Genomic DNA, 15,006 nt, shown 5'->3' with positions numbered 1-15,006 from the left:
TGGCTTCCTTCTGGCCACCCTAACATAAAGGCCTGATTTGTGGGGTGCTGCAGAGATGGTTGTCTTTCAGAGTGACCATCAGGTTCTTGGTCATTTCCCTGGCCAAGGCCCTTCTCCCCCAATTGCTCAGTTTGGCCGGACGGCCAGCTCTAGGAAGAGTCTTGGTGGTTCCAAACTTCTTCCATTTAAGAATGATGGAGGCTACTTTGTTCTTGGGGACTTTCAATGCTGCAGAAATGTTTTGGTACCCTTCTCCAGACCTGTGCCTCGACACAATCCTTTCTCTGAGCTCTACGGACAATCCCTTCGACCTCATGGCTTGGTTTTTGCTCTGACATGCACTGTCAACTGTGGGACCTTATATAGACAGGTGTGTGCCTTTCCAAATCATTTACAATCAATTGAATTTACCACAGGTGGACTCCAATCAAGTTGTAGAAACATCTCAAGGATGATCAACGCAAACAGGATGCACCTTAGCTCAATTTCGAGTCTCATAACAAAGGGTCTGAATATTTATGTAAATAAGGTATTTCTATTTTTGATTTTTAATGAATTTGCAAAATGTCAAAAAAACTGTTTTTGCTTTGTCATTATGGGGTATTGTGTGTAGATTGCTGAGCACAATTCTTTATTTAATTCATTTTAGAATAAGGCTGTAACTTAACAAAATGTGGAAAAAGTCAAGGGGTCTGAATACTTTCCGAAGGCACTGTATATACAAAAAAAAATGTGGTCGCTGATTAGTATGCTGTTGCATCAAACATTTATTTTATAATCTGCAGTGTTCGAATTTCCAACTTTATTTACTGAAAAAGTAATTATATCATTACCAACAGTCTACAAATGTCAGCATTGCGTCACTGTGTGTAGCTTTGTGAAATGTTAGGCTTAACATGAGAAAATTATGACAAAATATGCCTACCAATAAACATTTATCCATAAGCTAAAGCTAAGCTAAAAGCCCTGGCACCACAATGATCGGTAAAGTCTATACTTCGAGCTCCGACCTCGTGGTGGTCCAGAGAAACTGCATGGTCAATCCCTCAGCATTGATATAAAATTTGGGCAGCGCACGGCGATGCGGTATGAAGCTCAATTTGGCTTCCACATGCCACCGGAGGCTTCACAATTGCATCACACTATCCATATGGCGCCTCCGACCACATTTTAAGATCAAGCATAAATGGGGTTTTAAGCCAGTGCTAGTTATTTGTTTCATAAGATATGGGGGCTCATCCGGAATAAATGTTAACAGATGTGTTATTATTATTATTTCTTAATTTTTTTGTTGTACTTTTACCCCTTTTTCTCCCCAATTTCGTGATATCCAAATGGTAGTTACAGTCTTGTCCCATCGCTGCAACTCTCCTATGGACTTGAGAGAGAGAGAGAGGCAGTGTTTTGTGCTGAGGTAGAATATAGTTGGGTTTTCTCAACGTAAAGAGGGATCAGTTAGATCAGGTGGCAAAAAGGATGAAATAGCAGAGGAGTTGAAAAAGTTAAATGTTGCTATGCTTTTGGGTGAAGTGGAGTGAGTTGTTGCCGCCGGTTCTGGTGGAAAGCAGTCAAGAGGAAGAATATTTGTTGGAAATAGCCAAGTCAGAACAGGAAATAGCTCTTGAAACAGAAGATGAATGAAGGGCAGCATAGAGGGGAGAAAGTTAGTGTTGCCAGTCAGTCAGACAGTCGTGTTACTAAACCAGTTTCCACCTGTGATCAGAGTGATGAGCTAGTTTCCCTAAGTGATCAGGTTTGGGTAACTCCAGTGACAAGTCAGGTGGGTCAATGGGCGGAGTCTCTCAAGGAGTGTTTTGTGGTATCCCCAGTGTGTGTTGGTACTCAGGGTCTGAAGAGTGCTGATAGCAAACCAGATAGGGAGGAGGATGATTTGTGTCGGGACTTGGAGGAAACATTCTTTGCCAAACTAAACAGTGGTTCCAAGGAAATGTTTCTTGCTAGTGAAGGTGGTGATTCTTGTGTCTCTAACTGAGACCTTCTGGGCAAAGATATGTGATGTAGTGTGCCCTCTGCAGGTTGAGGAGGAGGTTGATTTGGGTGTCAATTTAAGGGAGACATTATTTTTGAGTGACACTGGGCCAATAGGTTCTATTTGTGGTCTGAAAAAGGAGTTGGTTCCCCCAAGTGATCTGTTGAAGTCAGAGATTGTCAGTGAGCATTTTGTTATTTTATCTGAGATGTTATTTTCCATAGTTGAGGAGGTTGTGGTTACTCAGCAGGCTGAGCGTAACGTTGTTTGAGTGTCAGGTTTTGATTTACCTGACACGTTTCACAGTGAGCTATGGGAGGGAGGAGATTCTTCTCAACCATGTTATGAGGTCACGTTCAAGCTGACTACCATTGTCATGCTGAGTGAAGGAGGGTCTCATTTCATACACAAGCGCATTTTCTTTCACGTTTCCTCTGCTCGCCGCCTTTCCTCGATTACATTTGACATTTTTCAAAAGTAAGTGGGAGGACGCATGAGGTAAGCAAATGTAATTGAGAAAAGACCCTAGTGTGGTTCCTGTTAAGGTGGAGGAAATTGAGGAGGATATGGCTAACAGTTCCCCTCCAGTGAGTGCTCAGGGTTGGAGAAAAGTTGTGGTCAATGTTCACTTGTCCCTGGTGGTGGTAGCCCCAAGTCTCCCAGCTAACACATTTGGTTCCTTGGAAGTTGTGGGAATGCAAGTTTCTGGTTTGCCATTGGTTCTGGGAATTAATCCATAAGTTTCCTGACCGGTAAAACGTAACGTTTTTGTTTTTTTACTTTCCGGGAACGTACATTTTTAGGTTACAAGGATGTTCTGAGAACGTTTTACTCTAGTTGCTTGAAAGTTTTCCTGGGAGGTTTTATTAAAGGGAAACTTAAAAATTCTTCAACTTCATATTCATCATCTCCAGCACCACCACAACATCAACATACTGTATGTGAAAATGGTGCGTTTCTATGTTTTGTAGTACAAAAGATCATCGGTGTGCGTCCTGTGATTTTGGCCAATTGTGAGCAGGCATTACCTACTAATTGCCAACCAATTGTCTACTAATTGTTTGATGATGTCATTGGAAACATTTTTTACTTCAAAACATAGAAACAAGGAATTTTCACATACAGTATGTTAATGTTGGGGTGGTGCCGGAGATGATGAAGTTGAACATTTTTGAAATTTCCCTTTAATGCTCTGAGAATGGAAAATATAGGTTATTTAGATTTTTTGTTTAGAAGTTTCACTGAATGTTTCAATAAGACTTACTCTGCTAGCTAATGAAATGGTTACCCGGGCTATTTGCATTGACCCCATTATTTTTATTCTTATCTATTATAATTTTTTGCACTGACTCTCTTACACAGGCTCGATGTACACTCACTGGACTCTAACCACACACCATCACAAACTACACTGACACTCAGACACACACACACAAAACTATACCGCCAGCTGGTTTTTCAATACATTGTGCGGATAGGAATAAAGAACTCTCCGGGAAGAAAAAAGGCGGAAGTGTATGTTTCGTGATTAACTACTCGTGGTGTGATTGTGGTATACAGGAACTCAAGTCCTTTTGACAAACGAACTAGAATATATCACAATCAAATGCCGAACGCATTACCTCCCTGGAGAATTTCTTCGGTTATCGTCACAGCCGTGTATGTTCCCCTTCAAGACAATACCACGACAGCTCTCAAAGAACTACACTGGACCAAGTGAAACTACATATCCTGAAGCCACATTTATTATAGCTGGAGACTTTAATAAAGCAAATCTGGGAAAACGCTACCGAAGTTATATCAACACATCGCCTGCAGTACTCGCCCTTCAAAAACTCTCAACCATTGTTACTCTCCCTTCCAGGATGGCTACAAGGCCCTTCACCAACCTCCCTTTGGTAAATCAAATCACGACTACATTTTGCTCCTCCTAACCTATAGGCAGATTCTCAAACAGGAAGTATCTGTGTTAAGGTCAACGCAACGCTGGTCTGACTATTTGGAATCCATGCTTCAAGACTGTTTTGATCACGCGGACAAGGACATGTTCCGAGTTGCCTCTGAGAATAACATTGAGGTATAACTGACACGGTGACTCAGTTAATCAGGAAGCATATAGGGGATGTTGTTCCCACTGTGACGATTAAAACCTATCCAATCCAAAAAACGTGGATAGATGGCAGCATTCAAGCAAAATTGAAAGTGAACCATCGCATTTAACCACGGCAAGGTGACTGGGAATATGATTGAATACAAACAGTCCAGTTATGCCCTCCATAAGGCAATCAAACAGGCAAAACGTCAGTACGGAGACAAAGTGGAGTCGCAATTCAAACGCTCAAACACGAGACGTATGTGGCAGGGAATCCAGACAATTGCCGATTATTAAGGGAAAACCAGCTACGTCGTAGACACTGCTGTCTTGCACCCGGACAAGCAGAACACCTTCTTCGCTCTCTTTCAGGATAACACGGTGCCGCCAACACGGTGCCGCCGACACGGGCCACCCCCGACGACTGTGAGTTCTCGTTCTCCATGGCCGGCGTGAGTAAGACATTTATGCATTTATGCGTTCTCAGAGCATGCGCAGACCAGCTGGCTGGAGTGTTTACAGACATATTCAATCTCTCCCTGTCCCAGTCTCGTGTCTCCACTTGCATCAAGATGTCCACCATTGTTCCTGTACCCAAGAAAGTGAAAGTAACTCACCTAAATGACTATCACGCTGTAGCACACTTCTGTCAGCATGAAGTACTTTGAGAGGCTAGTTAAGGAGCATATCACCTCCACTGTTCTCCTACAGGTTCTAGACTTCCTGACCAGCCACCCCCCCAGGTGGTGAAAGTAATCAACAGAACCTCCACTACGCTGATCCTCAACGCTGATCCTCTTGTACTCCCTATTCACCCATGACTGCATGGCCACGCACGCGTCCAACTCAATCCTCATGTTTGTAGATGACACAATAGTGGTAGGCGTGATTACCAACCGATGAGACAGCCTACAGGGAAGAGGTGAGGGCCCTGGTGGAGTGTTGCCAGGAAAATAACCTCACCCTCAACGTCACCAAAACAAAGGAGCTGATCGTGGAATTCAGGAGACAGCAGTGGGAGCACGGCCCCATCCACTTCGACGGGGCCACAGTGGAGAAGGTGAAAAGCTTCAGGTTCCTCAGCATACACATCAGTGACCATCTGAAATGGTCCACCCATACAGACAGTTTGGTGAAGAAGGTGGAACAGCGTCTCTTCAACCTCAGGAGGCTGAAGAAATTCAGCTTGGCCCCTAAGACCCTCACAAACTTTTACAGATGCACCATTGAGAGGACCTGTCAGGCTGTATCACCGCCTGGTACGGCAACTGCACCATCCGCAACCCGGTGTTAAAGAAAGGCCAAGAAGATCATCAAGGACCTCAGCCACCCAAGCCACGGACTGTTCACCCGCTATTATCCAGAAGGCGAGATCAGCACATGTGCATCAAAGCTGGGACCGAGAGACTGAAAAACAGCTTCTATCTCAACACCATCAGACTGTTAAATAGCCATCCAGTATTCTGTCCTGAACTTGGTCATTGTCACTAGGCGGCTACCACCAGGTTACTCATCCCTGCACCTTAGAGGCTGCTGCTCTATGTACAGTGCCTTCAGAAAGTATTCAGACCCCTTGACTTTTTCCCCATTTTGATAAGTTACTGCTTTATTCTAAAATTGAACAATCGACACACAATACCCCACAATGACAAAGCAAAAACAGGTTTTTAGAATTGTTTGCAAATTCATTAAAAATAAGAAACAGAAATGTGTTTCTACAACTTGTTTGGAGTCCACCCGGGGTAAATTGAATTGATTGGACATGATTTGAAAAGGCACACACCTTTCTATATAAGGTCCCACAGTTGACAGTGCATGTCAGAGCAAAAACCAGGCCATGAGGTTGAAGGAATTGTCCGTAGAGCTCCGAGACAGGATTGAGTCAAGGCACAGATCTGGGGAAGGGTACCAAAACATTTCTGCAGCATTTAAGGTCCCCAAGAACAAATTGGCCTCCATCATTCTTAAATGGAAGAAGTTTGGAACCACCAAGTCTTCCTAGAGCTGGCCGCCCAGCCAAACTAAGTACTTGGAAGAGAAGGGCCCTGGTCAGGAGGTGACCAAGAACCCAATGGTCACTCTTACTGAGCTGCAGTTCCTCTGTGGAGATGGGAGAACCTTCCTGAAGGAAAACCATCTCTGCACTACTCCACCAATCAGGCCTTTATGGTAGAGTGGCCAGACAGAAGCCACTTCTCAGTAAAAGGCACAACAGCTCACTTGGAGTTTGCCAAAATGGACCTAAAGGGCTCTCGGACCATTAGAAACAAGATTCTCTGGTCTGATGAAACCAAGATTGAACTCTGGCCTGAATGACAAGCGTCACGTATGGAGGAAACCTGGCAGCATCTCTACGGTGAAGCATGGTGGTGGCAGCATCATGCTGTGGGGATGTTTTTCAGCGGCAGGGACAGGGAGACTTGACATGATTGAGAGAAAGATGAATGGAGCAAAGTACAGAGATCCTTGATTCTCCAGAGCGCTTAGGACCTCAGGCTGGGGCAAAGGTTTACCTTCCAATAGGACAAAGACCCTAAGCACACAGCCAAGAAAATGCAGGAGTGGCTTCAGGACAAGTCTCTGAATGTCCTTGAGTGGCCCAGCCAGAGCCCAGACTTGAGTCCGATCGAACATCTCTGGAGAGACCTGAAAATAGCTGTGCAGGGACACTCCCCATCCAACCTGACAGAGCTTGAGAGGATCTGCAGAGAAGAATGGGAGTAACTCCCCAAATACAGGTGTGCCAAGCTTGTAGTGTCATACTCAAGAAGACTCAAGGCTGTAATCGCTGCCAAAGGTGCTGAGTAAAGTGTCTGAATAATTACAGTACCAGTCAAAAGATTGGACACACCTACTCATTCAAGGGTTTGTCTTTATTTTTACTATTTTCTACATTGTAGAATAGTAGTGAAGACATCAAAACTATGAAATAACACATATGGTATCATGTAGTAGCCAAAAAAGTGTTAAACAAATCACAATATATTTAATATTTGAGACTCTTCAAAGTAGAATGCCAAGAGTGTGCAAAGCTGTCATCAAGGCATAGCGTGGCTACATGATTCCATATGTGTTATTTCATAGTTTTGATTTCTTCACTATTATTCTACAATGTAGTAAAGAGTAAAAATAAAGAAAAACCCTTGAATGAGTAGGTGTGTCCAAACTTTTGACTGGTACTGTATATTTGTGTGATATTTCAGTTTGTTATTTTTAAGATATTAGCAAAGAATTCAAATAACCTGTTTTTACTTTGTCATTATGTTTTTACTTTGTCATATTGTGTGTAAATTGATTTTAAAAAATGTGAATACATCTGTAACGTAACAAAATGTGGAAAAAGTCAAGGGATCTGAATACTTTACGAATCCATTGAATATATATTTATACTCCGGACTCCGACAATGCTCGTCCTCATATTTCTTAATTCCATTATTTTACTTTAAAATGTGTGTATTGCTGTGTATTGTTAGATTTTACTGAACTGTTGGATCTAGGAACACAAGCATTTCGCTACACCCACAATAACATATTCAAAGCATGTGTATACGACCAATAAAATTTGATTTGAAACCTGTAGGAAATGTTATGCTGTAGTATTGAAATCCTCACAGAAGAACATTTCTTTACTAAGAAGACTGGTGGCAAGTACAAACAGTGTGAACAGTACACCAGGTCGAGCTTTGGAAGTGAAATTAAAGTGAATGAGCGTGAGTTAAGTGAAGTGGAAGGTGTGGTGATGAGCTCTGAGCCCGAGCCTTGCATTGATGAACATGATAAAGAAGAATCTAGTCCAGTAGGAGTGACATTTTTGGAGAAAGTGGATCATTGCCGCTTGGCGAATCCATGTGTGGTTTCAGGGTGGGTGGGAAAGGAGTAGGGTGCAGTTGAGTCAGTGAAGGTAACAGGTAGTGGACTTGATATATCTGTGTGTGTTTCTTCTGCCCAGGGGGAGTGGGCGAATCATGTCACGCAACTTGGGGCAAGATCGGTTTCTTGCTTTGCTCTTATGAACAGGGCGCCATTGAAAGGAGTGATTTACGGGGTAGCGTTAAATGCAGAGGTGGAGCAATTGAAGGTGAAGATTTGCAGTGTTTGTAACGACTACTGTTTGGTGAGACGCAGACCTGGTGGATGAGCGTGGGTAAGTAGAGGAGTCACTGTCTGCCCTTTTTAGTTCTGAATCAGTCTTTACTTGACAAAGTCATGTTAGGATATTTCAGTTATCCTGTTAGTGTTTTTGTGCAAAACCCACTGCGGTGTTTCAGGTACCACGAGTATGGTCATGTTGAAGGCGTGTCAGGAGGGAGATTCCAAAATGTGGGAAGTGTGCAGGAGGGCATGGGACAGAGGAATGTGTAGTTTCAGTGGAAAAAGTTGTGTCAACTGTAGGGGTGCCCATGTTGCTGGAGATCGGAAGTGTCCGGTGTGAGAGAGGCAGAAGTAGAGGAGGATGGTTTGGTCAAGGGTGAGGGACCCTGAGAGGATCCCTGTTGTTGGTGGCGGTAATGCAAGATAAATTGGATGCCAACTGCCGTTATTAAACCTCACAGAAGAAGACAAACCATTCTAGCCAACAAGAGGGCAGATACATGTTTGAACAACCACAGTGATTCTTGTTATCAGGAATCCTTGGGATGTCCCTACCCCATTGAAGTTGACATTTTAAATGGTTAAGGTTAGGTAAGGCTTATGGCTAAGCTTAGGGTAAAGACATCTGAAGGATCCAGGGATGCACTAACAGGCACAACTCATATATTTTTTTAATTTAAGTAGGCAAGTCAGTTAAAAACAAATTCTTATTTTCAATGACAGCCTAGGAACAGTGGGTTAACTGCCTTGTTCATGGGCAGGACAACAGATTTTTACCTCGTCAGCTCAGGGATTTGATCTTGCAACCTTACGTTAACTAGTCCAACGCTCTAACCACTAAGCTACCTCTCAAAACATATAAAGTGTTTTTGTCTAAAAGATGACAGGATGTCATGTGTCTTACTTATATCAGTACACTCATAATAACCTGAGCATTACAAAACAGGGATTCGATCTTGGAACCTTTCGTTAACTTGCCGAACGCTCTAACCACCAGGCTACCTACTGCCCCTCAAAACATATAAAGTGTTTTTGTCTAAAAGATGACAGGATGTCACGTGTCCTACTTATATCAGTACACTCATAACAACCTGAGCATTACAAAACGTATTTTTGATCAAATAACCCTCTTGTAACAAATAAGCCATTCGATATTTTGTTGACCATATTCGACTCATTCATCTCCATACAAAAACTCCTTGCTTGGTGTGTGAAAAAATAAGAAAAACGCCATCTGCTGGAGAAGACAGATTGTAATCCGTGTTATCCCTCTTCCTCTCTGGCCATATGCCAAAGGCTCTGTTTCGGCCGTTTCACGGAAGTAATTCTGGAAGCTCTGACGTGACTAAATAATAATCGCCATCTTGAGGAAGGAAACGCCTTGAAGAGGAAAGAATTGAAAACAACTGTAATTTATACTCTTGATGTTTCAATATGATAATAGTCACATTTTACATGGTTTTTATTTGCTAAGTAGCTATATAACGTAAAATGGATTCATTTCATGGCGTCTAGCTAGTTAAAAAGTTCTGGAAAAAACTTGCCAGGTGGCTGGCTAGGCTAATTTAGCTGGGCTCCACTTGCTAACGTCGCTAGCAAAACATCCAGCTAACTAGCTTAGCTAAGTAGATAGCTAACTTATAGCTAGCCATTTGTCTACTGTCAAATCACTGCAAGACAGTTTTGTACACGATAGTTGTCTTCCTTTATTCAACTGGCTAGTATACAAATGATTTGTATAACGCAAGATAGTTAACGTTACCTAACTAACAGTTGACGCTAACTACATGGTTAGCTAGCTCAGTAGCTTCCTGTTAGAACTTATCTTGCTAGCTTAAAAAATAACTTGTCAGCAAGTTTCTAAACTAGGCATATTGAACAACTCATAAATGCTTAAAATATGGGTTAACCTATAATTGGCAGCGCAAAAATACACACTGACTGTTACAAAGCTGATTGGTTTTTCTCTTGTTCTCTAGTTTTCCTTCTGACAAAGTTAAATCCCTCATCTTCACTATGGGGAATTTATTTGCAAGTCTCTTTAAAGCATTTGGCAAGAAAGAGATGAGGATCCTCATGGTGGGTCTCGATGCTGCTGGTAAAACAACAATCCTGTACAAGTTAAAACTTGGAGAAATTGTAACTACCATTCCAACTATAGGTAAGTAGTAGTACTGGTGTTGTGTAGGCCTACATGTTGTCAGCCCAGTTTGTATGTATATTATATTTTGTGTAACATTGAGACTTAAAATGTTTTATTAAAAACAGCATAATTCATTCCCCCCTAGACATGTTCATGTGTTGCCTCAAATAGGTTGTACAGGTTATTCATATCTTCTCTCCTCCACTCAGGTTTTAATGTTGAGACAGTTGAGTACAAGAACATAAGTTTTACAGTGTGGGATGTAGGCGGTCAAGACAAAATTCGACCGCTGTGGCGTCATTACTTCCAGAACACACAGGGTAAGTTATGTGCAGACAGCAAGTGATTTCACTCCTGTCAAAGGGGTGAACAGACTAGAGCAGGGCTTGGCATTAACTTTTTAGCCACTTGTGCTTTTGACAAGTAAGACTGATTATACTTTTTTTGTCCAAAAGCTCAAGTCACTTGCATTGTATGATGCAAATAACCACTTTACAAAATAAGATGCATTACAAACTTTTTTTAATATACAGAATCAGACAAAAATGTAGGCTACACTGCCTATTGGCTTCTTTACCTATTCAAGCCTGTGTCAAATTACAACAATGCCCCTTTAAGGCTCTCCTGGAGGATGGTTCGCCACCCTTGGTAGCCTATAAAATATTGCAGCATTACAATTACAACCAAATACCAAATGTCTTTATAAAATAATTCCCTCCAGGGCTCGAAATGAAGGGTGTCTGGTCATCCCTGGGAAGATTAAAAAATACATATATGGTTCAACAGACTCTGGGACAGTTATGGGACGACTGATCCAAAATTCATACAACCACTTAAAAATGTTTAAAGCAATGAGGCTGTTGCAACAGATCAGACCGTTTAGCTTAAAATGTTGATAGTTTTATTTCTTCGTATTATAAGCTAAACAATGCACACATGGCTGTAGAGTACACGCAAATGTTCCAAAATGCAATTAGCGGGAATACGCTTGTTCTCAAAAGCACACCGCACTGGTGAGCAGTTTCATCTGACCAGGATGAAAATATAATTTAGAAATTAAAAGGGTAGATATAAAGATACATCAACTAGCATGGGTTACTAATATGACTAGGATTATACCTTTGGCTGCTGGACAACAAAATAATGTTGATTTGAAAACTAATAGAACATGAGAGAAAGGCTGATTTCAATGGCATATTAAGTGTTTATAAAATAATTCCCTCAACATTACTATGGTGATATTTTGACCGGGCTATTTTGAATCAAGGTAAGACATGCTTCATAAAATGTCCAGGTTTTAAACAATTAAGTTTGTGGTTAAATAGTTTCAATAGCTTCCGCTCAGATTCAAGGCGGGTGATGTGCGGTGCGCAACAGGCACTGTCCTTCACTCTCCAGTCTTGTGACCATTTGATCTGAATTAACTGTGCCTCGAGTATGTCAACAGAATCATGCCTTTAGAAGTTATTGTTAATTATCCTTTATTATATTTGTCAAACATGACCGTCTTTTAACCTATATTTATGTAATTAAAAGTCTCATTAAAGTTTCTCTACATTTTCTGTCACCTCACTTAAGTTAGCATCGATTTGGACATATCACCTACATTTTGACATGTAGACTTTTTTATTGGTGTACATGGAAAAATAGATTTGAATTGTATTCCAATGTTAGCCCCTCTGATCGTAATAGGCTAATTGTTTTGATATTGTGATTTTTGTGTTAATTTCTATAATTTTTTTACTTGTCCATTCGGACAGCTTAAATCTATATACTTCTTGTCCGACAATTAAAAAAAAAAAATGTCCTGGACAAGAGGGCAAGCATTAATGTTGACCCTGTAGAGGCAAGTCAGATGACTCAAAATGTTCATGTTTTTCTCTCGGGGTGTTTTTCAGGTCTTATCTTTGTTGTGGACAGCAATGACAGAGAGCGCGTGAACGAAGCCCGTGAAGAACTGATGAGAATGTTGGCAGAGGATGAACTACGAGAGGCAGTCTTATTAGTATTCGCTAACAAACAGGTATGCTACATTTTTTTCATCTCAATTATCCAGTGTATGATGCCTAAAAGCAGCCGACTTACATTTTTGTCTTAATAATATAGAAATTACTATATATACACCCCTGTACTATACTTTGGATGTCCTTCCCTGGCTTAGCTTTTGTCTCATAATGGGAAAATGTCTCTTTTCAGGACCTCCCAAATGCTATGAATGCGGCCGAAATCACAGACAAGCTGGGACTGCACTCCCTCCGCCATAGAAACTGGTACATCCAGGCCACCTGTGCTACCAGCGGAGACGGTCTCTATGAAGGACTGGATTGGTTGTCTAATCAGTTAAAAAACCAGAAATAGGCCTAATCATCCGCTGTCCTCCTCAACTCACATATACCGTTTTCACACTATCCTGCCGACCCAAACCGTACAGTGGCTCGGATGTTTTCCTTCCACATTTTCCTTTCCAGCAAGGTTCTAGCAACTGTGGTAGATGAGTAACCAGGCCGATGCAGTACAGCTCGGCAAGGTTCAGTTTGGCTTGGCTTAGTAGTGTGAAAAGGGTAACACTATCTTCTCTCTACTGTTGTTTGTACTCTTCTGATGTTGCAAATTGAGCTACTTTTGTCAAAACGTACCTACTGGAAACCTGCCCTCATTTCTCATCTCAAGTTACAACAATACACCATATGGGCCAGGAAAGATAATAACCCAATCTTGGAAAACTGTCAGGGTTTCTTATTTAATGTAAATAGTAAAAAAAAATGGGGGGGGGTTATGAGGCAGCTTATTACACACTTACAAAAATGGACCTGGGTTATTTCCTCTTCTTGGCAGACATACTCGTGTGTAGTAAATTGAAAAGGGAGGCAAAAAAAAATGATTAAACCAGCTATCATGGGACCCCATGTCTCAACCTAACATTTAATGACTGCATTATACGTCAGCTGGTAATTTGTACTGTAAGAAGGAGCGTTTCATATATATATTTTTTTTTGGGGGGGGGGGGGTTCTGAATAATGCATTTATACAGATGCACTACTTGAAACAATTATGGTTTAATACCTCAATGCTACAATATCCTGCTCTCCCAAAATACCATTTAGCAAAACACTGGCATTAACTAGTTGTACTGTGAGTATGTTCTTGAGATGAAGCCTAAAGCAGAGCTCATGGGCTTCAAAGTCAAAAAGTCTTGTCAACACTTACCAGCTTTTGTTGTGTGCCATATCATTTTGAGAAGTGGCTGCCATGCAGTCTGTTCCCGAGTCTCATCATTCACCTGCTTTATGATGAACAGAGGTGCAGAGGTGTCTGTTCAGCATTGTTTGTATGACAGCGGTTTAGGTTAATAATCATGTGTACTGCCTTTGTCACAATGAACCTGAATTTAATAGCAAAAAAAGTGCAGGATGTGGTCCGTATGTTGGTCTTGTTGGCGAGCAACACGTGCATGTTAGAGATTCATAGATTCTTCACAAATCAACAGATCTTTACAATGCCTAGAGAAGCAGAATTCCTTCCTGTCTATCCATTTGCTATAATAATCCCATATCCTGTGCAGAATCTATCTCAAACACACATTGATTGTCAGCGGGACTAGCTAATTGATTGTTTACATTTTTAGTCTGCACAAGCATTCTGTCGTTACCCCTCCTGTTACCCCTCAACATCCGCATCACAATGACTTAGCGCCACAACAACCCTATAATTTAAGGTGTATGCTATGTGATGCACTGGTATGACAAAACAGTTATAGGCCTACATTCTGACGTCCTGCATTTGCCTCCATTATGACCTCAAGATGTTTTCATGCCTTTTAATGAAAATGATAAAAGTATATTGTTTTGGAATGAGGCATGTGTCAGTGGCAATAAGAAATCTGTATGAGCTCCACATTTTTGAAATTAGTGCTAGTATCTTCTCTCCTTTGCAGCTCATGTTGTCTGTGGCAAGTTCTGAGGTATACTTTTGTCCTCATGTCAAAGAAACATGCTGTTCCATTACGAACCTTTGAGCATCTTATCAAAAGGTTTTGGGTGTTATTCCACCAGCAGGGCTGGGATCGAATTGAAGGCAGTCAATTCAGGAAGTGAATTTGAAACTTGATTGTAATGAACTTTCAAAATGCTTCTACTCCACAGTTTGAGAAGTCGTTGAAAATAGATGCATTTTATTTAATTTTGCTTCCTGAATTGACCCCAGCCCTGTCCACCAGAGTGCTATGGAAATGTCGTAGTGTTTCTTTTAAAGGCGTTGGATTAAAACAACTTCTCTTGATTTTAAACTGATTGCTTGAACCTTTGTTGAAAACCTTGTTAATCTCTTTACCAAAATGTCTAAACAGGTATTTTTTTTTAATGTAAAGTTTCCGTTAATTTTTTGGGAGAAAAGCACTGTAATTAAAGCAATTAGATAACGTTTACATGTTCTGTTTGTCTTTGTGCAGTTAAGTGAAATATAAATTGGATTTGATCATGCTGACATTACATCATTAACCTCTTATCTCCTTGGACTCTAACATTATCGGTTGACAGCAGATCAAACCAAGGAAGGCAACATGTATCTGAATGAATCTACCAACTGTCCCTAAGCAAATTGTGTATTTAAGTTCACATATTAACTATTAATAACTTCCAAGTTAGAAACTGGCCCTGCCCCATGCGTACAAGTTAAATCAAGCCTCTCTCC

At 41.2% G+C, this 15,006-nt stretch overlaps 1 protein-coding gene across 1 annotated transcript; it reads left to right on the top strand.

Annotated features, from left to right (window-relative positions):
* Nucleotides 1–9,463: 9,463 nt before the first annotated feature.
* Nucleotides 9,464–13,148, top strand: LOC106599871 (ADP-ribosylation factor 1). Its single transcript, XM_014191222.3, has 5 exons — nt 9,464–9,582; nt 10,154–10,335; nt 10,527–10,637; nt 12,216–12,340; nt 12,514–13,148. Exons 2-5 carry the CDS (start codon nt 10,191–10,193, stop codon nt 12,673–12,675), a joined length of 543 nt encoding a protein of 180 aa, XP_014046697.1. The 5' UTR covers nt 9,464–9,582; nt 10,154–10,190; the 3' UTR covers nt 12,676–13,148.
* Nucleotides 13,149–15,006: the final 1,858 nt, after the last annotated feature.

Source organism: Salmo salar, chromosome 03 (assembly GCF_965601325.2).
Source record: "Salmo salar chromosome 03, fSalSal1, whole genome shotgun sequence".
Taxonomy (NCBI): Eukaryota; Metazoa; Chordata; class Actinopteri; order Salmoniformes; family Salmonidae; genus Salmo; species Salmo salar.
This window is presented reverse-complemented; position numbering and strand designations above follow the sequence as displayed.